The 22047-nt window shown below is 45.6% G+C and overlaps 2 protein-coding genes, 1 long non-coding RNA gene, 4 other non-coding genes and 1 pseudogene across 7 annotated transcripts; 3 read left to right on the plus strand and 5 right to left on the minus strand.

The window, feature by feature from the left end:
* Positions 1 to 34: 34 nt before the first annotated feature.
* On the plus strand, positions 35 to 1801 carry LOC130401506 (uncharacterized). Its single transcript, XM_056605315.1, has 6 exons — positions 35 to 119; positions 317 to 450; positions 548 to 598; positions 686 to 776; positions 934 to 1097; positions 1172 to 1801. The coding sequence occupies exons 1-6, from the start codon at positions 35 to 37 to the stop codon at positions 1418 to 1420; spliced, it is 774 nt and encodes a 257-aa protein (XP_056461290.1). The 3' UTR covers positions 1421 to 1801.
* Positions 1802 to 2974: 1173 nt separating this feature from the next.
* LOC130401507 (uncharacterized) lies at positions 2975 to 5306 on the plus strand. Its single transcript, XM_056605316.1, has 6 exons — positions 2975 to 3037; positions 3149 to 3400; positions 3512 to 3882; positions 3973 to 4060; positions 4686 to 5132; positions 5222 to 5306. The coding sequence occupies exons 2-6, from the start codon at positions 3216 to 3218 to the stop codon at positions 5304 to 5306; spliced, it is 1176 nt and encodes a 391-aa protein (XP_056461291.1). The 5' UTR covers positions 2975 to 3037; positions 3149 to 3215.
* A 505-nt stretch (positions 5307 to 5811) lies between these two features.
* On the minus strand, positions 5812 to 5872 carry LOC130402716 (U6 spliceosomal RNA; annotated as a pseudogene).
* A 2712-nt stretch (positions 5873 to 8584) lies between these two features.
* LOC130402709 (U6 spliceosomal RNA) lies at positions 8585 to 8691 on the minus strand. The gene has a single exon (XR_008903983.1). It is a non-coding gene; the product is annotated as a U6 spliceosomal RNA (small nuclear RNA).
* A 2248-nt stretch (positions 8692 to 10939) lies between these two features.
* Positions 10940 to 11046, minus strand: LOC130402710 (U6 spliceosomal RNA). The gene has a single exon (XR_008903984.1). It is a non-coding gene; the product is annotated as a U6 spliceosomal RNA (small nuclear RNA).
* A 2495-nt stretch (positions 11047 to 13541) lies between these two features.
* LOC130402521 (uncharacterized) lies at positions 13542 to 20457 on the plus strand. Its single transcript, XR_008903933.1, has 3 exons — positions 13542 to 13623; positions 17703 to 17827; positions 20057 to 20457. It is a non-coding gene; the product is annotated as an uncharacterized LOC130402521 (long non-coding RNA).
* Positions 18076 to 18182, minus strand: LOC130402711 (U6 spliceosomal RNA). Its single transcript, XR_008903985.1, has one exon. It is a non-coding gene; the product is annotated as a U6 spliceosomal RNA (small nuclear RNA).
* Positions 20430 to 20537, minus strand: LOC130402712 (U6 spliceosomal RNA). Its single transcript, XR_008903986.1, has one exon. It is a non-coding gene; the product is annotated as a U6 spliceosomal RNA (small nuclear RNA).
* Between the last annotated feature and the right edge of the window lie 1510 nt (positions 20538 to 22047).

The raw sequence follows: 22047 nt of genomic DNA on the forward strand, positions 1-22047 counted from the left end.
CGAGGCGAGGGCCAGAGCCCTGCAGAAGGGTGGCATGTCGGGCGAGTTTGTGGAAAACATGGACGCCCTCGCCTCCTACGCCGGGCTGTTCCGACCCATGGTGACGGCCGTCGCCAGGCGTAGGTTGTGCAAGGGCTCCGCGCCTTCCAGGGGGCTGGGCGACGCACGGGACCTACAAGTCCCTGTATGGCGCGCGGGACCAAGAGAGCCGAACGTAAGTTGTGCGTGAGTGTGTGTGTTGTTATGTGTGTGTGTGTGTGTTGTTTTTATGTGTGTGTGTGCTGATTTTGGGTGTTTTTTCTTTGCTCTTCTACAGCTATGTGGCTTGGGTCAGGACGCAGAAGGTGGGAGCTACTGCGTCAGGATGGGGACCCTGAAAGCAGTATGTGCTGGCCCGGGACGCTGAGCCCACAGCAGCACCGGAGCCAGGACATGTCCTCCCACGGCCAGGTAACTGCACCGTCTACAAAACAGCCTGGGAGGTGCTTTAAACAACACAACAGTGCTTCATCAGTTCATGTTGTCGTCTCGTTGTCGTTCTTTGCAGGTGTCTCCTACTCTGAACTGCTCGCCGCTGCCGACGAGGTCGACCCTCCCAGTGAGTATACGTTTTGATGTGAATACACTTGTACCGCACGTTTAACACACCTCCCTAACGCTCATATGGGTTGTCAGGCATGTCCAGGGACGCCCCGCCAGCCGCGGCCCCGCTGGAAGGACCAGCACCAGGTCCAGGACCAGGACTGATGGCCACGAGGCCTGCCTCCGGCAAAGAGGTTTGCATAATGTGTGTGTGTGTGTGTGTGTATATGATGTGTGTGTTTATGTGTGCCTGTCTGCTGAACATTCACACCCGCTAACTGTGTGTGTCTGCTGGATGCAGCGCTCCATCGCTTACCTGTCGGTGCTCCGCAAGCTGAGGGGGCCCGGTAGCGGCCCAGAAGGACGACGTGTCCCTGCCGACCTTCGTCAAGGTGCCCGGGCTCACCTGGTTTGGTCGGGTGTACGTGCTGGAGGCCGTGACCAGGCTGGACGAGACCAAGGCCAGGGTGACGTCGATCTTCGGCGACATCCTAAAGATGGACTCCACCAAGAAGGTGAGGTTTCTCTCTCCGTGTGCCGTCGCCTCGTATGACGTCTGTGTGCCTAAACGTGTGTTTGTGTCTTGCAGATCGCCAAAAAGCTTGCGGGCGCCGCCGCCGGGTCTGCCGCCTGGATGACCAACGTTGGCAAAGAGTACGGGCAGGTGCTCGTGTCCGTTCTCACCTCGGCCGAGGGGGAGGGACTGACCAACATGGCGGCCGGCCTGATGCGGCGGTACCGCGAAGCCGGGAAGGCCCCTCCGAGGGTCCTGTATGTGGACCGGGACTGCTGTGCCGCCGTGGGCAATTCTGCCACGCACGGCATGTACCACGAGTAGCAAGAGCTGGTGGTGCGGCTGGACGTGTGGCACCTCATGCGGCGCTTCGCGAGGGGCGTCACCACCGACAGCCACCAGCTCTACGGCCTCTTCATGGCCAGGCTGTCCTTCGCCATCTTTGAGTGGGACGGCGAGGACGTGCGGCGCCTGAAGGAGGCCAAGCAGTCCTCGGAGGGGAGGGACGCCCAGGTCACGCTGTCCGCCAAGGAGCTGGCTCGCCACTGTCGCCGCCGTACGAGGGGTGCGGCGGAGACGGAGCGGCTCATCCAGGAGGTGCTGGACGCCTTCTGGCATGTGACGGACACCATGGGCGTCGCTTTGATCGACCGCGCCCGCATGGAGGACATCTGGGGCACGCAGCGCCGCCACCTCGACTGCGTCCAGGACCCAGAGGGGGGTGGAGCTGTACACCAAGACGGGAGAGATCACCAAGGGTGGTGTGAGGCTCCCCGTCTTCCGGTGCGCTCGCGGCTCCACCTCCCTCGAGTCCTTCCACCTGCACCAGTGCCGCTTCGTTCCGGGTAAATCTATTTCCACCGCGTTGACAAAGTTCTGCTTGTTTGTTTTCCTTTTTCACTGACTCTTCTCCCCCTCGTGTTTTATGTACAGGTACCACCTCGAGTGACGTCCACTATCAGGTGTACCTGCTGGAGGGCCTGGCTCGGTGGAACGAGGACCGCGGCAGGGCGGCAGTCGAGGGAGGACCGCGAGCGGCGCTGCGGTGCTACAGCGCCCGGCTGCAGCACAGCTTCAACGAGCTGGCCTCTGAGGTCAACGGGGTCCAGCCGGTCGACGACTTCACCCAGCCCAGAGAGTACACAGGTACATGGAGATTAGCGACAGAGAGTGTTTGCTGCGGCTGTTCTTGTGGCATCTGCTAATGTGTGTGTGTATGTGTGTGTGTGTGTGTGTGTGTGTGTGTGTGTGTGTGTGTGTGTGTGTGTGTGTGTGTGTGTGTGTGTGTGTGTGTGTCTCTCTCTCTGCAGGGGAACTCTTAGGGGTGGAGTACTTGTACTCCCAGTCGGGCGCTGTGCTGCAGCCGGATCCCGAACCTCTGGATGGGGCAGAGGAGGAGGAAGAGGCCGCCGCCGATGACGGCTTCGAGGAGGAGGAGGAGCACCCGGAGGAGGAGCCAGAGGAGATCCGTCTCCTGGCACACCACAGCGCCCTGCTCCAGGAGCCCTGCGGTGTGCTCCAGGTCCAGGTCGATGCCACCTTGGGATTGCCCCTTTCCGAGGTGGAGGAGGAGATGGAGGAGGAGGAGGAGGAGGAAGTGAGTGGCAGTCGCCTGTCCACATTTCATATCGGCCGCGGTGTTTGTGTGCGGCGTCTCATCGTGTGCCGTGTCTGTGCGTTTTTTTCAGGACGTCGTCGGGCCGGACGGTCAGCCCGGGTACCACCACGCGGTGGCCCTGGCCCACGGCCTCGTGGAGCTGCGTCACCACGCCTTCGTCACCGCCCGTCAGACCAGAGGCATCATCGCTCTCTGGGAGAGGCTGACGGAGCGGGACAAGGCGCGGTGACCTTCACCCCCCGCCACCAGGACCGGCTGGCTAAAGGTCGGTTCAAGACCAGCAACCGCCACGGCCACATCCCGGGAGTGGACAGTGTGAAGCGGTAAGCAGTGCATTAACAATTTCATTCAATCTTTTTTTTTACAGCCCCCTATAATCAGTAACTAACACGCTCTATCTCTCTCTCTCTCTCTCTCTCTCTCTCTCTCTGCAGTGTCGTCGTGGGTAAGGGTGCGGGAGCGGCACAGTACCCAAGCCTCAGCAGGGTCGTCGAGGCCATCATGCTGGAGCTGTGCCGCGTCCACAGCGGCGACGCCAAGACCATCGCCGGGGCACGCCTCAACCGCTGGGGTGCCGTCATGAGGGACTACAAGTTGATCCAGGACAACGTGGTCAACTGTCCTGCCCTCATGGCGAGCACCCGCATCCAGCTGTACGACGTTAACCAGCGGACCCTGTCCATGTGGTAAGTCCACATACTTTGGCTCGCAGAACTGATGTGTGTGTGTGTGTGTGTGTTTGTCGTCGTGATTGATATCTTTGTCATAATTAACGCATTGTTTCTATTTCTTGAAAGGCAAAACACCAGGGAAAAAAAAATGATGAGGGACACCCTCTCCCTCGCAGTCCCGGGGCCCAGCGCTCCCCAGACTGCAGCGGAGCCCCTGTCGGCCCCACGGACTCTTCTGCAGCAGCCCCAGCAGCCAGACCAGCCCCTCCAGCACCACCTGCCCGCGGATGCCTCTGGTCTGGCTGCAACAATCAGAGGGCCGCTGGCCCCGGAGCTCTACGACCTCGTGGTGAAGCAGCAGAGTGCCGCCGCCGCCACCGCCACCCCCCCCCCCCCCCCCGGACCTCAGCCCGCTCTCAGCCGCGGCCACCGCTCCAGCCATTGCCGCTCCGGCCGTCGCCATTGCTCCAGCCATGTCCCCGCTCCACTGCCTGGAGGCACAGGGTCCTGGAGGAGAAGGAGCGTCGTGCCCGGGAGCTAGGGGTCTACCTCAAGCCCCTTAAAAAGGTCTCTGCCTTTACCTGCAGGCGCTGTGGACAAGACCAGGGAGAACGGCCACAGCCGCTACAAGCGGGAGACCTTTTGCGCCCGGGCCGACGGGGGAACGGTGGAGCAGTGGCGCCGTGATCGGCTGACCAGAGACCGCGAGGCCCCCCCCCCACCGCCACCCTGACATTCTCTCCCCCCCCCCCCCCCCCAGCAGCAGTGTGGAGCTGTGGCTGCTGTGTAGAGGGACCACCAGCCATTGTAAATTGTGTATATATATATATAAACAGCCTACCGTTACCGAAAGACTCTGTGTCGTTTGTGTGGAAGAAAGAACGATTTTTGCTCAAATCACATCACAAAAAGAAAACACACCTTAAAAGCTGGTTGAAATAAAGCCATTTTTTAATAAACGATAAATCAAATAAAAACAAAGCGGGTTTGAAAAAAAGCCATTCTTTATAAACAATGTATAAATTAACAACACATAAAAGAGGGTTGCTAAAAGTCATTCTTTTTCCAGATCATGCATGCGCATCAATTAATTTCTGCTACCTTTTTGGCTGTGAGTATTTTCCTTAAATCATGTCTTTAACTGCCACACACATACACACACACGCGCACACAACACTTCAAACAGCATGATGGACACACACACATCACACACATCTATCATGACAGTAGCAGTGGGAAATAGAACTGAAGCGCAGAGAGCCCACCCCCGTCCCCCCCCCCCAAGTCTTGCCTAAGGCAGGACACCCGGGTGCTGGAGGAGCAAAAGGGGAAGCCCCAATGATGGCCGGCCGGGGGACCCCTGCCCCACGTGCGCCCAACCCAGGACCCTGGACACGGGGCACGCGCTCTACAAGAGCAGCGTGTACTGCGAGTCGGAGGCGGGCCCTGTGGACCTCACTGCTCGTGAGTGGCTCATCAGCCAACAGGCCCTGGAGGACGCCGGGAAGGTGCCCAGGACCACCCTGTGGAACATCGCCCGCAGGAAGGAGGGGCAGGTCGGCGGCTCCTCTTCCCCTGGACGCAAACCGCACAAGCTGCGGATCTGCCAGCGGTGCCTCCAGCCGGCGCAGAAAGACTTTGGCCACAGCCGGTTCGAGGGGGAGAGTTTCTGCTCCCTCTACGCCGGCAAAGGCGTAGACCTGTGGCTGGCCGAGAGGAGGGACCGCAAGAGGCGAAAGCCAAAGAGGTGAATTGATTGTTTCTGAATGCGTTTCGAAGTAAACTGCTTGCATTTACCTTAAGAACTAAAATTCGATGTTGAAATCCGTTTGCCAGGAAGCAGAGGAAGCAGCGGGAGGAGAGGAGGGCGAAGGGCCCAGCGTCAGACCTTGGAGAGGAACACAGCCCTGGCAGAGTGTGAGGCTGCTCCTCCCCGGGAATCCCCCTCCTGTGTTGTGCTTGTGTTTTTAAATGTAATAAATCTATTTGCATTACACACGCTTGTCCCTTATTTTTAGTTTAAGCAACAAGTCCACAACAACAATGATAACAAATGTTTTTAGTTGAATAATAAAAAAGCAATACATTAGAAACAGTGTAAAAGCGTCTCGAAATAAAGCCATTCTTTAAGAAACAATCACATTGAAAATAAAGCCTTTGATAAACACATTGAAAATAAAGCCATTATTTAATAAACAAATACATTGAAAATAAAGCCATTCTTTAATAAACAAGCAACACATTGAAAATAAAGCCGCTCTTTGATAAACAATCAATCACATTGAAAATAAAGCCATCTTTGATAAACAATTGTGGCAACCCGGCCCAAAACCCTCACGCCAGGCGGCCAGAGGGAGAGGGCCCGGGGTGCGGCGGCCGGAAGGGGGCGCCAAACCGGACCGATAGTGAAAAACGGTAACCTTCCTGGCCATGCTAATCTTCTCTGTATCGTTCCAATTTTAGTATATGTGAAACACAAGGAAACACATCTATGGAATGATCCTGGTTTTTATATATACCTCTACTCACACAATGAATCTCTCTCTAATGGTTCGGTTTAATAAAAAAACACTGCAATACAATAAAATACATAGCAATAATAGATCAATACACCGGTCCAGTTATGGTGTCATTAGTGTTGTGTGTGCAAACACTACGCGAAACACGGGAGCCTCATAAGTTCAACTGTTTACTGAAACTTATCCCAACGGACACACACACCGGAAACACGTCATCCGTTACGTTAACATACAGGCATGCTATCAAAATAAGGGCATGCCGTAAACACTGTCATGGATACATAACAATTAGGATATTATGTACAAGAAATGCTCGGTTAAAAACAACCCAATCTTAACCCAACTGCTGGTTTAATATAGGACCGACCAAGCGTTGAGTTAGGATAACCCAACCAAATGGGTCGACGTTTTAACCAAACATGTTGGGTTGCCCGTTTACCCAGACTGCTGGGTTATTTTAACAAAGCTTTTGGGTATATTCACACCACAGTTGAGTTACTTTGCTAACCCAGTATTTTTGTTGTATTGACTACAGAATTGGGTTAACTAGTCAACAAGGCTGGGTTAAATTAATTTAATTTATGAGTCAAAACAAATCGGCTATTTCTTCATTATTTAATGTTATCACAATTCAGTGATGATCCTGAATACACTTATTTAATTTACCAAATATTAAATATATTCTTAATATTTCATATTATTTTTTAATCTGGCCTATGCACAGGTATGGAGCAATGAATAATGATCAGACCAAAAGATGGGGAAAACATTTTTTTTTAATAACAAAAGTGCAATGATCATGTGCAAATCGCAATATCAATAGCAACAATAACTGAACAAATATAGCTGCGAGCAGTGATGTGGGTGTCAAGCATAATGGGACTCGATAAACTAATTCTGCCGGACGGACGTAATCGGACAGGGGGCAACATGACGACCGTCTCGGTAATCGGTAATACCGACAGCTGGTGGGATGAGCATTATGCGAGTACGCGTCAATGTTTACCAAATGGGAAAATGACCCCCCCTAGAGGTAAGGGCGCAATACAGTCTGCCTGACAGAACAAATGTCACAAATACATAGGGGTATTCGGAACAATATCCCTAAAAGAGACACAATATAAACAAGCATCCGTTCTGGAGGTGGTTCGTGAAGCATCTAATCCAGTGGGCATTGCAGTTTATATTGTAAGTGGGCGGAATGGTAAATATAGTCATTGTTGCATTATACATTAAGTACCGCTTATCGCCACACGAGTGCAGTGTCTACCCATTAATGTGCGCCGTCATGTTTGATTGGCTGTCACGGCCAAACGGTTTTGAATTTGAGAAAGCTGTTTGAAACATTTGTTCAACTTGGTCTGAAGATCATATATGCCAAGTTTCATGAAGATTAGGACATAATTTGTGGCCTGTGGAAATGTACTCATGTGAAGAGAAAGGAGTTAAAACACGTCTTCATTAATTATAGCGCCCCCTAGAGGTCAATGGTCACCAAATTCATTGAGTTTCCCCATGATGATGTTATGGGTCTATGTATCAAGTTTGGTCATGATATGTCAAAGGGCTGCAGAGATATTGGTGTGTTTCCGGTTTGGCGGCTTCGCGGTCGATTATCATTGGCTGTCGCGGATATTTCTGCAGGAAATAATATACTAGCTATATGGGGAGGTCTGATAGTATCACCTGACATGGAAAATAAGTTTTAAAATATACTCATGTGAAGAGAGAGGAGTCAAAACACATCGACATTAATAACAGCGCCCCCTAGAGGTCAAAGGTCACCAGATTCATTGAGTGTCCCCATGATGATGTTTTGGGTCTATGTATCAAGTTTGGTCATGATATGTCAAAGGGCTGCAGAGATATTGGTGTGTTTCCGGTTTGGCGGCTTCGCGGTCGATTATCATTGGCTGTCGCGGATATTTCTGCAGGAAATAATATACTAGCTATATGGGGAGGTCTGATAGTATCACCTGACATGGAAAATAAGTTTTAAAATATACTCATGTGAAGAGAGAGGAGTCAAAACACATCGACATTAATAACAGCGCCCCCTAGAGGTCAAAGGTCACCAGATTCATTCAGTGTCACCATGATGGGGTCATGGGTCTATGTACCAAGGTTGGTTATGATATGGCAAAGGGCTGCTGAGATATGGGCTTACTTCCTGTTTGGCGACTTGGCGGTCAAATTTGATTGGCTTTAGCGGGCAAACGGTTTTGAATTTGAAAATTCTATTCAATGTTTTTTATCAAGCATGGGCTGAAGATGTAAATGAAACTAAAACTGTGATTCTGAATAAAGTTTAAAGGATATCGAGGTGGAGGACCTCACCCTCCACGTTCCTGGCGACCTTGTGCTGGGACACCAGAGGTTGATGGCCCGGGCGCCCAGCTCTATGAGTTGAACAGCAGGACACTCTCGCTGTGGTATGTTTGATGCTTTGGACAGTGTTACGGTGACATGCTTGAATCCCACGCTCTCAATGGTGTACATGGAACCAAAATACTATCTCGTAATCCGTTCTCGGGTTCACCAGGACGCAGCGAGAGAAGGAGAGGACTGTGTTGGCTGCATCGCACAACTCCGCCACTAGGGGGGCGGTGTCTCAACAGAAAGAATACCCAACCCATGAGTTATTATTACAATTATTAGAATAGAGATATTAATAAGAAACTAAAATTTAGAACGCTTCACGAGTTTGCGTGTCATCTCTGCGCGAGGGCCATGCTAATCTTCTCTGTATCGTTCCAATTTTAGTATATGTGAAACACGAGGTAACACATCTATGTAATGAACCTGGTTTTTATATATACCTCTACTCACACAATGAATGTCTCTCTAATGGTTCGGTTTAATAAAAAAACACTGCAATACAATAAAATACATAGCAATAATAGATCAATACACCGGTCCAGTTATGGTGTCATTAGGATATTATGTACAAGAAATGCTCGGTTAAAAACAACCCAATCTTAACCCAACTGCTGGTTTAATATAGGACCGACCAAGCGTTGAGTTAGGATAACCCAACCAAATGGGTCGACGTTTTAACCAAACATGTTGGGTTGCCCGTTTACCCAGACTGCTGGGTTATTTTAACAAAGCTTTTGGGTATATTCACACCACAGTTGAGTTACTTTGCTAACCCAGTATTTTTGTTGTATTGACTACAGAATTGGGTTAACTAGTCCACAATGCTGGGTTAAATTAATTTAATTTATGAGTCAAAACAAATCGGCTATTTCTTCATTATTTAATGTTATAACAATTCAGTGATGATCCTGAATACACTTATTTAATTTACCAAATATTAAATATATTCTTAATATTTCATATTAATTTTTTAATCTGGCCTATGCACAGGTATGGAGCAATGAATAATGATCAGACCAAAAGATGGGGAAAACATTTTTTTTTAATAACAAAAGTGCAATGATCATGTGCAAATCGCAATATCAATAGCAACAATAACTGAACAAATATAGCTGCGAGCAGTGATGTGGGTGTCAAGCATAATGGGACTCGATAAACTAATTCTGCCGGACGGACGTAATCGGACAGGGGGCAACATGACGACCGTCTCGGTAATCGGTAATACCGACAGCTGGTGGGATGAGCATTATGCGAGTACGCGTCAATGTTTACCAAATGGGAAAATGACCCCCCCTAGAGGTAAGGGCTCAATACAGTCTGCCTGACGGAACAAATGTCACAAATACATAGGGGTATTCGGAACAATATCCCTAAAAGAGACACAATATAAACAAGCATCCGTTCTGGAGGTGGTTCGTGAAGCATCTAATCCAGTGGGCATTGCAGTTTATATTGTAAGTGGGCGGAATGGTAAATATAGTCATTGTTGCATTATACATTAAGTACCGCTTATCGCCACACGAGTGCAGTGTCTACCCATTAATGTGCGCCGTCATGTTTGATTGGCTGTCACGGCCAAACGGTTTTGAATTTGAGAAAGCTGTTTGAAAAATTTGTTCCAACTTGGTCTGAAGATCATATATGCCAAGTTTCATGAAGATTGGACATAATTTGTGGCCTGTGGAAATGTACTCATGTGAAGAGAAAGGAGTTTAAACACGTCTTCATTAATTATAGCGCCCCCTAGAGGTCAATGGTCACCAAATTCATTGAGTGTCCCCATGATGATGTTATGGGTCTATGTATCAAGTTTGGTCATGATATGTCAAAGGGCTGCAGAGATATTGGTGTGTTTCCGGTTTGGCGGCTTCGCGGTCGATTATCATTGGCTGTCGCGGATATTTCTGCAGGAAATAATATACTAGCTATATGGGGAGGTCTGATAGTATCACCTGACATGGAAAATAAGTTTTAAAATATACTCATGTGAAGAGAGAGGAGTCAAAACACATCGACATTAATAACAGCGCCCCCTAGAGGTCAAAGGTCACCAGATTCATTCAGTGTCACCATGATGGGGTCATGGGTCTATGTACCAAGGTTGGTTATGATATGGCAAAGGGCTGCTGAGATATGGGCTTACTTCCTGTTTGGCGACTTGGCAGTCAAATTTGATTGGCTTTAGCGGGCAAACGGTTTTGAATTTGAAAATTCTATTCAATGTTTTTTATCAAGCATGGGCTGAAGATGTAAATTAAACTAAAACTGTGATTCTGAATAAAGTTTAAAGGATATCGAGGTGGAGGACCTCACCCTCCACGTTCCTGGCGACCTTGTGCTGGGACACCAGAGGTTGATGGCCCGGGCGCCCAGCTCTATGAGTTGAACAGCAGGACACTCTCGCTGTGGTATGTTTGATGCTTTGGACAGTGTTACGGTGACATGCTTGAATCCCACGCTCTCAATGGTGTACATGGAACCAAAATACTATCTCGTAATCCGTTCTCGGGTTCACCAGGACGCAGCGAGAGAAGGAGAGGACTGTGTTGGCTGCATCGCACAACTCCGCCACTAGGGGGGCGGTGTCTCAACAGAAAGAATACCCAACCCATGAGTTATTATTACAATTATTAGAATAGAGATATTAATAAGAAACTAAAATTTAGAACGCTTCACGAGTTTGCGTGTCATCTCTGCGCGAGGGCCATGCTAATCTTCTCTGTATCGTTCCAATTTTAGTATATGTGAAACACGAGGTAACACATCTATGTAATGAACCTGGTTTTTATATATACCTCTACTCACACAATGAATGTCTCTCTAATGGTTCGGTTTAATAAAAAAACACTGCAATACAATAAAATACATAGCAATAATAGATCAATACACCGGTCCAGTTATGGTGTCATTAGGATATTATGTACAAGAAATGCTCGGTTAAAAACAACCCAATCTTAACCCAACTGCTGGTTTAATATAGGACCGACCAAGCGTTGAGTTAGGATAACCCAACCAAATGGGTCGACGTTTTAACCAAACATGTTGGGTTGCCCGTTTACCCAGACTGCTGGGTTATTTTAACAAAGCTTTTGGGTATATTCACACCACAGTTGAGTTACTTTGCTAACCCAGTATTTTTGTTGTATTGACTACAGAATTGGGTTAACTAGTCCACAATGCTGGGTTAAATTAATTTAATTTATGAGTCAAAACAAATCGGCTATTTCTTCATTATTTAATGTTATAACAATTCAGTGATGATCCTGAATACACTTATTTAATTTACCAAATATTAAATATATTCTTAATATTTCATATTAATTTTTTAATCTGGCCTATGCACAGGTATGGAGCAATGAATAATGATCAGACCAAAAGATGGGGAAAACATTTTTTTTTAATAACAAAAGTGCAATGATCATGTGCAAATCGCAATATCAATAGCAACAATAACTGAACAAATATAGCTGCGAGCAGTGATGTGGGTGTCAAGCATAATGGGACTCGATAAACTAATTCTGCCGGACGGACGTAATCGGACAGGGGGCAACATGACGACCGTCTCGGTAATCGGTAATACCGACAGCTGGTGGGATGAGCATTATGCGAGTACGCGTCAATGTTTACCAAATGGGAAAATGACCCCCCCTAGAGGTAAGGGCTCAATACAGTCTGCCTGACGGAACAAATGTCACAAATACATAGGGGTATTCGGAACAATATCCCTAAAAGAGACACAATATAAACAAGCATCCGTTCTGGAGGTGGTTCGTGAAGCATCTAATCCAGTGGGCATTGCAGTTTATATTGTAAGTGGGCGGAATGGTAAATATAGTCATTGTTGCATTATACATTAAGTACCGCTTATCGCCACACGAGTGCAGTGTCTACCCATTAATGTGCGCCGTCATGTTTGATTGGCTGTCACGGCCAAACGGTTTTGAATTTGAGAAAGCTGTTTGAAAAATTTGTTCAACTTGGTCTGAAGATCATATATGCCAAGTTTCATGAAGATTGGACATAATTTGTGGCCTGTGGAAATGTACTCATGTGAAGAGAAAGGAGTTAAAACACGTCTTCATTAATTATAGCGCCCCCTAGAGGTCAATGGTCACCAAATTCATTGAGTGTCCCCATGATGATGTTATGGGTCTATGTATCAAGTTTGGTCATGATATGTCAAAGGGCTGCAGAGATATTGGTGTGTTTCCGGTTTGGCGGCTTCGCGGTCGATTATCATTGGCTGTCGCGGATATTTCTGCAGGAAATAATATACTAGCTATATGGGGAGGTCTGATAGTATCACCTGACATGGAAAATAAGTTTTAAAATATACTCATGTGAAGAGAGAGGAGTCAAAACACATCGACATTAATAACAGCGCCCCCTAGAGGTCAAAGGTCACCAGATTCATTCAGTGTCACCATGATGGGGTCATGGGTCTATGTACCAAGGTTGGTTATGATATGGCAAAGGGCTGCTGAGATATGGGCTTACTTCCTGTTTGGCGACTTGGCGGTCAAATTTGATTGGCTTTAGCGGGCAAACGGTTTTGAATTTGAAAATTCTATTCAATGTTTTTTATCAAGCATGGGCTGAAGATGTAAATGAAACTAAAACTGTGATTCTGAATAAAGTTTAAAGGATATCGAGGTGGAGGACCTCACCCTCCACGTTCCTGGCGACCTTGTGCTGGGACACCAGAGGTTGATGGCCCGGGCGCCCAGCTCTATGAGTTGAACAGCAGGACACTCTCGCTGTGGTATGTTTGATGCTTTGGACAGTGTTACGGTGACATGCTTGAATCCCACGCTCTCAATGGTGTACATGGAACCAAAATACTATCTCGTAATCCGTTCTCGGGTTCACCAGGACGCAGCGAGAGAAGGAGAGGACTGTGTTGGCTGCATCGCACAACTCCGCCACTAGGGGGGCGGTGTCTCAACAGAAAGAATACCCAACCCATGAGTTATTATTACAATTATTAGAATAGAGATATTAATAAGAAACTAAAATTTAGAACGCTTCACGAGTTTGCGTGTCATCTCTGCGCCACCGGAATGTTGTTGTGCTCTACACCTGTGTTTCACTTGTTTCACTTGCTCCCCCGCCCTCGCGGAAAAACCACTCCTGTCTGATTGGTCTGTTTCATTTACTGGGCCAAAACCACGCATGGTTTGATTGGACTGTTTAATTTGCGTCCTGAGACGTGATTGGCTGCCGGCGGGGAGCGCAAGTTAGCATAAGCTCCTCCAGCCGAAAAATGGCCACTACTTTGAAAGTTTTCAACCGTGTTCGACCATCACTTAAGTAAATTAATCGTGGAAACTGCATTAAAATGTGAGAGGACGGTTGGTTATATGCTATAGACCCTAGTGTGTATGTGGTATAAATGCTGGGACGAATTTCGAATTATAAATATGTTAAACTTAATGTTGAAATTACGGAGTAGCGATCCCCATTGAAAGTGGTGGCGCGGCGGTTAGCATTCACAACGAGTGCTGTTAAATCTTGAAAGATGCATTAAAATGTGAGAGGACGACTCGGTTATATGCTATAGACCCTAGTGTGTATGTGGTATAAATGCTGGGAGGAATTTCGAATTATAAATATGTTAAACTTAATGTTGAAATTACGGAGAGTAGCGATCCCCATTGAAAGTGGTGGCGCGGCGGTTAGCATTCACAACGAGTGCTGTTAAATCTTGAAAAATGCATTAAAATGTGAGAGGACGACTCGGTATATGCTATAGACCCTAGTGTGTATGTGGTATAAATGCTGGGAGGAATTTCGAATTATAAATATGTTAAACTTAATGTTGAAATTACGAAGTAGCGATCCCCATTGAAAGTGGTGGCGCGGCGGTTAGCATTCACAACGAGTGCTGTTAAATCTTGAGAAATGCATTAAAATGTGAGAGGACGACTCGGTTATATGCTATAGACCCTAGTGTGTATGTGGTATAAATGCTGGGACGAATTTCGAATTATAAATATGTTAAACTTAATGTTGAAATTACGGAAGTAGCGATCCCCATTGAAAGTGGTGGCGGGGCGGTTAGCATTCACAACGAGTGCTGTTAAATCTTGAAAAATGCATTAAAATGTGAGAGGGCGACTCGGTTATATGCTATAGACCCTAGTGTGTATGTGGTATAAATGCTGGGACGAATTTCGAATTATAAATATGTTAAACTTAATGTTGAAATTACGGAGTAGCGATCCCCATTGAAAGTGGTGGCGCGGCGGTTAGCATTCACAACGAGTGCTGTTAAATCTTGAAAAATGCATTAAAATGTGAGAGGACGACTCGGTTATATGCTATAGACCCTAGTGTGTATGTGGTATAAATGCTGGGACGAATTTCGAATTATAAATATGTTAAACTTAATGTTGAAATTACGGAGTAGCGATCCCCATTGAAAGTGGTGGCGGGGCGGTTAGCATTCACAACGAGTGCTGTTAAATCTTGAAAAATGCATTAAAATGTGAGAGGGCGACTCGGTTATATGCTATAGACCCTAGTGTGTATGTGGTATAAATGCTGGGACGAATTTCGAATTATAAATATGTTAAACTTAATGTTGAAATTACGGAGTAGCGATCCCCATTGAAAGTGGTGGCGCGGCGGTTAGCATTCACAACGAGTGCTGTTAAATCTTGAAAAATGCATTAAAATGTGAGAGGACGACTCGGTTATATGCTATAGACCCTAGTGTGTATGTGGTATAAATGCTGGGACGAATTTCGAATTATAAATATGTTAAACTTAATGTTGAAATTACGGAGAGTAGCGATCCCCATTGAAAGTGGTGGCGCGGCGGTTAGCATTCACAACGAGTGCTGTTAAATCTTGAAAAATGCATTAAAATGTGAGGGGGCGACTCGGTTATATGCTATAGACCCTAGTGTGTATGTGGTATAAATGCTGGGAGGAATTTCGAATTATAAATATGTTAAACTTAATGTTGAAATTACGGAGTAGCGATCCCCATTGAAAGTGGTGGCGGGGCGGTTAGCATTCACAACGAGTGCAGTTAAAGCAATGCATTGAAAATAAAGCCTTCTTTGATAAACAAGCGATGTATTGCAATAACGGACACAGGTTGAATCAGACAAACGCTTGTTTAACGGACACAGGTTGAATTAGACAACGCTTGTTTATAACGGCACCGCACCGGTCCCTCGACATGGGCGTTTCCACCCGTGTCCCGACCTGACCCCTGTGCGTTCCGTTTCGTTCCGTTTCGTTCCGATCGTTCCGATTTCGGCCTCTGCTCAAAGCAGACGGTGCGTTCCAATTCCGACCCCGAACCGTCGGTTCGACCGGTTGGACCGGACGAATTCCCGGTCCGAGGTGCCCGCCGGGGCCGGGACCGGCCCGAGGAGCGGCGGCCGAAAGGGGGCGCCAAAGGGGACCGTCCCGCGGCTGTGCCGCGGGCCGGACCCCGATAGAGAAGAACGGTAACCTTCCTCTCTGCGCGAGCCTTGCTAATCTTCTCTGTATCGTTCCAATTTTAGTATATGTGAAACACGAGGTAACACATCTATGTAATGAACCTGGTTTTTATATATACCTCTACTCACACAATGAATGTCTCTCTAATGGTTCGGTTTAATAAAAAAACACTGCAATACAATAAAATACATAGCAATAATAGATCAATACACCGGTCCAGTTATGGTGTCATTAGGATATTATGTACAAGAAATGCTCGGTTAAAAACAACCCAATCTTAACCCAACTGCTGGTTTAATATAGGACCGACCAAGCGTTGAGTTAGGATAACCCAACCAAATGGGTCGACGTTTTAACCAAACATGTTGGGTTGCCCGTTTACCCAGACTGCTGGGTTATTTTAACAAAGCTTTTGGGTATATTCACACCACAGTTGAGTTACTTTGCTATCCCAGTATTTTTGTTGTATTGACTACAGAATTGGGTTAACTAGTCCACAATGCTGGGTTAAATTAATTTAATTTATGAGTCAAAACAAATCGGCTATTTCTTCATTATTTAATGTTATCACAATTCAGTGATGATCCTGAATACACTTATTTAATTTACCAAATATTAAATATATTCTTAATATTTCATATTAATTTTTTAATCTGGCCTAATGCACAGGTATGGAGCAATGAATAATGATCAGACCAAAAGATGGGGAAAACATTTTTTTTTAATAACAAAAGTGCAATGATCATGTGCAAATCGCAATATCAATAGCAACAATAACTGAACAAATATAGCTGCGAGCAGTGATGTGGGTGTCAAGCATAATGGGACTCGATAAACTAATTCTGCCGGACGGACGTAATCGGACAGGGGGCAACATGACGACCGTCTCGGTAATCGGTAATACCGACAGCTGGTGGGATGAGCATTATGCGAGTACGCGTCAATGTTTACCAAATGGGAAAATGACCCCCCCTAGAGGTAAGGGCTCAATACAGTCTGCCTGACGGAACAAATGTCACAAATACATAGGGGTATTCGGAACAATATCCCTAAAAGAGACACAATATAAACAAGCATCCGTTCTGGAGGTGGTTCGTGAAGCATCTAATCCAGTGGGCATTGCAGTTTATATTGTAAGTGGGCGGAATGGTAAATATAGTCATTGTTGCATTATACATTAAGTACCGCTTATCGCCACACGAGTGCAGTGTCTACCCATTAATGTGCGCCGTCATGTTTGATTGGCTGTCACGGCCAAACGGTTTTGAATTTGAGAAAGCTGTTTGAAAAATTTGTCCAACTTGGTCTGAAGATCATATATGCCAAGTTTCATGAAGATTGGACATAATTTGTGGCCTGTGGAAATGTACTCATGTGAAGAGAAAGGAGTTAAAACACGTCTTCATTAATTATAGCGCCCCCTAGAGGTCAATGGTCACCAAATTCATTGAGTGTCCCCATGATGATGTTATGGGTCTATGTATCAAGTTTGGTCATGATATGTCAAAGGGCTGCAGAGATATTGGTGTGTTTCCGGTTTGGCGGCTTCGCGGTCGATTATCATTGGCTGTCGCGGATATTTCTGCAGGAAATAATATACTAGCTATATGGGGAGGTCTGATAGTATCACCTGACATGGAAAATAAGTTTTAAAATATACTCATGTGAAGAGAGAGGAGTCAAAACACATCGACATTAATAACAGCGCCCCCTAGAGGTCAAAGGTCACCAGATTCATTCAGTGTCACCATGATGGGGTCATGGGTCTATGTACCAAGGTTGGTTATGATATGGCAAAGGGCTGCTGAGATATGGGCTTACTTCCTGTTTGGCGACTTGGCGGTCAAATTTGATTGGCTTTAGCGGGCAAACGGTTTTGAATTTGAAAATTCTATTCAATGTTTTTTATCAAGCATGGGCTGAAGATGTAAATGAAACTAAAACTGTGATTCTGAATAAAGTTTAAAGGATATCGAGGTGGAGGACCTCACCCTCCACGTTCCTGGCGACCTTGTGCTGGGACACCAGAGGTTGATGGCCCGGGCGCCCAGCTCTATGAGTTGAACAGCAGGACACTCTCGCTGTGGTATGTTTGATGCTTTGGACAGTGTTACGGTGACATGCTTGAATCCCACGCTCTCAATGGTGTACATGGAACCAAAATACTATCTCGTAATCCGTTCTCGGGTTCACCAGGACGCAGCGAGAGAAGGAGAGGACTGTGTTGGCTGCATCGCACAACTCCGCCACTAGGGGGGCGGTGTCTCAACAGAAAGAATACCCAACCCATGAGTTATTATTACAATTATTAGAATAGAGATATTAATAAGAAACTAAAATTTAGAACGCTTCACGAGTTTGCGTGTCATCTCTGCGCGAGGGCCATGCTAATCTTCTCTGTATCGTTCCAATTTTAGTATATGTGAAACACGAGGTAACACATCTATGTAATGAACCTGGTTTTTATATATACCTCTACTCACACAATGAATGTCTCTCTAATGGTTCGGTTTAATAAAAAAACACTGCAATACAATAAAATACATAGCAATAATAGATCAATACACCGGTCCAGTTATGGTGTCATTAGGATATTATGTACAAGAAATGCTCGGTTAAAAACAACCCAATCTTAACCCAACTGCTGGTTTAATATAGGACCGACCAAGCGTTGAGTTAGGATAACCCAACCAAATGGGTCGACGTTTTAACCAAACATGTTGGGTTGCCCGTTTACCCAGACTGCTGGGTTATTTTAACAAAGCTTTTGGGTATATTCACACCACAGTTGAGTTACTTTGCTAACCCAGTATTTTTGTTGTATTGACTACAGAATTGGGTTAACTAGTCCACAATGCTGGGTTAAATTAATTTAATTTATGAGTCAAAACAAATCGGCTATTTCTTCATTATTTAATGTTATAACAATTCAGTGATGATCCTGAATACACTTATTTAATTTACCAAATATTAAATATATTCTTAATATTTCATATTAATTTTTTAATCTGGCCTATGCACAGGTATGGAGCAATGAATAATGATCAGACCAAAAGATGGGGAAAACATTTTTTTTTAATAACAAAAGTGCAATGATCATGTGCAAATCGCAATATCAATAGCAACAATAACTGAACAAATATAGCTGCGAGCAGTGATGTGGGTGTCAAGCATAATGGGACTCGATAAACTAATTCTGCCGGACGGACGTAATCGGACAGGGGGCAACATGACGACCGTCTCGGTAATCGGTAATACCGACAGCTGGTGGGATGAGCATTATGCGAGTACGCGTCAATGTTTACCAAATGGGAAAATGACCCCCCCTAGAGGTAAGGGCTCAATACAGTCTGCCTGACGGAACAAATGTCACAAATACATAGGGGTATTCGGAACAATATCCCTAAAAGAGACACAATATAAACAAGCATCCGTTCTGGAGGTGGTTCGTGAAGCATCTAATCCAGTGGGCATTGCAGTTTATATTGTAAGTGGGCGGAATGGTAAATATAGTCATTGTTGCATTATACATTAAGTACCGCTTATCGCCACACGAGTGCAGTGTCTACCCATTAATGTGCGCCGTCATGTTTGATTGGCTGTCACGGCCAAACGGTTTTGAATTTGAGAAAGCTGTTTGAAACATTTGTCCAACTTGGTCTGAAGATCATATATGCCAAGTTTCATGAAGATTGGACATAATTTGTGGCCTGTGGAAATGTACTCATGTGAAGAGAAAGGAGTTAAAACACGTCTTCATTAATTATAGCGCCCCCTAGAGGTCAATGGTCACCAAATTCATTGAGTGTCCCCATGATGATGTTATGGGTCTATGTATCAAGTTTGGTCATGATATGTCAAAGGGCTGCAGAGATATTGGTGTGTTTCCGGTTTGGCGGCTTCGCGGTCGATTATCATTGGCTGTCGCGGATATTTCTGCAGGAAATAATATACTAGCTATATGGGGAGGTCTGATAGTATCACCTGACATGGAAAATAAGTTTTAAAATATACTCATGTGAAGAGAGAGGAGTCAAAACACATCGACATTAATAACAGCGCCCCCTAGAGGTCAAAGGTCACCAGATTCATTCAGTGTCACCATGATGGGGTCATGGGTCTATGTACCAAGGTTGGTTATGATATGGCAAAGGGCTGCTGAGATATGGGCTTACTTCCTGTTTGGCGACTTGGCGGTCAAATTTGATTGGCTTTAGCGGGCAAACGGTTTTGAATTTGAAAATTCTATTCAATGTTTTTTATCAAGCATGGGCTGAAGATGTAAATGAAACTAAAACTGTGATTCTGAATAAAGTTTAAAGGATATCGAGGTGGAGGACCTCACCCTCCACGTTCCTGGCGACCTTGTGCTGGGACACCAGAGGTTGATGGCCCGGGCGCCCAGCTCTATGAGTTGAACAGCAGGACACTCTCGCTGTGGTATGTTTGATGCTTTGGACAGTGTTACGGTGACATGCTTGAATCCCACGCTCTCAATGGTGTACATGGAACCAAAATACTATCTCGTAATCCGTTCTCGGGTTCACCAGGACGCAGCGAGAGAAGGAGAGGACTGTGTTGGCTGCATCGCACAACTCCGCCACTAGGGGGGCGGTGTCTCAACAGAAAGAATACCCAACCCATGAGTTATTATTACAATTATTAGAATAGAGATATTAATAAGAAACTAAAATTTAGAACGCTTCACGAGTTTGCGTGTCATCTCTGCGCGAGGGCCATTGCTAATCTTCTCTGTATCGTTCCAATTTTAGTATATGTGAAACACGAGGTAACACATCTATGTAATGAACCTGGTTTTTATATATACCTCTACTCACACAATGAATGTCTCTCTAATGGTTCGGTTTAATAAAAAAACACTGCAATACAATAAAATACATAGCAATAATAGATCAATACACCGGTCCAGTTATGGTGTCATTAGGATATTATGTACAAGAAATGCTCGGTTAAAAACAACCCAATCTTAACCCAACTGCTGGTTTAATATAGGACCGACCAAGCGTTGAGTTAGGATAACCCAACCAAATGGGTCGACGTTTTAACCAAACATGTTGGGTTGCCCGTTTACCCAGACTGCTGGGTTATTTTAACAAAGCTTTTGGGTATATTCACACCACAGTTGAGTTACTTTGCTAACCCAGTATTTTTGTTGTATTGACTACAGAATTGGGTTAACTAGTCCACAATGCTGGGTTAAATTAATTTAATTTATGAGTCAAAACAAATCGGCTATTTCTTCATTATTTAATGTTATAACAATTCAGTGATGATCCTGAATACACTTATTTAATTTACCAAATATTAAATATATTCTTAATATTTCATATTCATTTTTTAATCTGGCCTATGCACAGGTATGGAGCAATGAATAATGATCAGACCAAAAGATGGGGAAAACATTTTTTTTTAATAACAAAAGTGCAATGATCATGTGCAAATCGCAATATCAATAGCAACAATAACTGAACAAATATAGCTGCGAGCAGTGATGTGGGTGTCAAGCATAATGGGACTCGATAAACTAATTCTGCCGGACGGACGTAATCGGACAGGGGGCAACATGACGACCGTCTCGGTAATCGGTAATACCGACAGCTGGTGGGATGAGCATTATGCGAGTACGCGTCAATGTTTACCAAATGGGAAAATGACCCCCCCTAGAGGTAAGGGCTCAATACAGTCTGCCTGACGGAACAAATGTCACAAATACATAGGGGTATTCGGAACAATATCCCTAAAAGAGACACAATATAAACAAGCATCCGTTCTGGAGGTGGTTCGTGAAGCATCTAATCCAGTGGGCATTGCAGTTTATATTGTAAGTGGGCGGAATGGTAAATATAGTCATTGTTGCATTATACATTAAGTACCGCTTATCGCCACACGAGTGCAGTGTCTACCCATTAATGTGCGCCGTCATGTTTGATTGGCTGTCACGGCCAAACGGTTTTGAATTTGAGAAAGCTGTTTGAAACATTTGTTCAACTTGGTCTGAAGATCATATATGCCAAGTTTCATGAAGATTGGACATAATTTGTGGCCTGTGGAAATGTACTCATGTGAAGAGAAAGGAGTTAAAACACGTCTTCATTAATTATAGCGCCCCCTAGAGGTCAATGGTCACCAAATTCATTGAGTGTCCCCATGATGATGTTATGGGTCTATGTATCAAGTTTGGTCATGATATGTCAAAGGGCTGCAGAGATATTGGTGTGTTTCCGGTTTGGCGGCTTCGCGGTCGATTATCATTGGCTGTCGCGGATATTTCTGCAGGAAATAATA

This window comes from Gadus chalcogrammus, chromosome 13 (genome assembly GCF_026213295.1).
Source record: "Gadus chalcogrammus isolate NIFS_2021 chromosome 13, NIFS_Gcha_1.0, whole genome shotgun sequence".
NCBI classification, from domain to species: Eukaryota; Metazoa; Chordata; class Actinopteri; order Gadiformes; family Gadidae; genus Gadus; species Gadus chalcogrammus.

Excerpts from the sequence above, each read along its gene's own strand:
- LOC130401507 (XM_056605316.1), top strand. The coding sequence starts at position 3,216 with ATGCTGGAGCTGTGCCGCGTCCACAGCGGCGACGCCAAGACCATCGCC. Across the intron at positions 3,401-3,511 it reads CAGCGGACCCTGTCCATGTG|GCAAAACACCAGGGAAAAAA; the intron begins GTAAGTCCACAT and ends ATTTCTTGAAAG. Across the intron at positions 3,883-3,972 it reads CCCCGCTCCACTGCCTGGAG|GCGCTGTGGACAAGACCAGG; the intron begins GCACAGGGTCCT and ends CTTTACCTGCAG.
- LOC130401506 (XM_056605315.1), top strand. The coding sequence starts at position 35 with ATGTCGGGCGAGTTTGTGGAAAACATGGACGCCCTCGCCTCCTACGCC. Across the intron at positions 451-547 it reads ACATGTCCTCCCACGGCCAG|GTGTCTCCTACTCTGAACTG; the intron begins GTAACTGCACCG and ends CGTTCTTTGCAG. Across the intron at positions 599-685 it reads CGACGAGGTCGACCCTCCCA|GGACGCCCCGCCAGCCGCGG; the intron begins GTGAGTATACGT and ends AGGCATGTCCAG.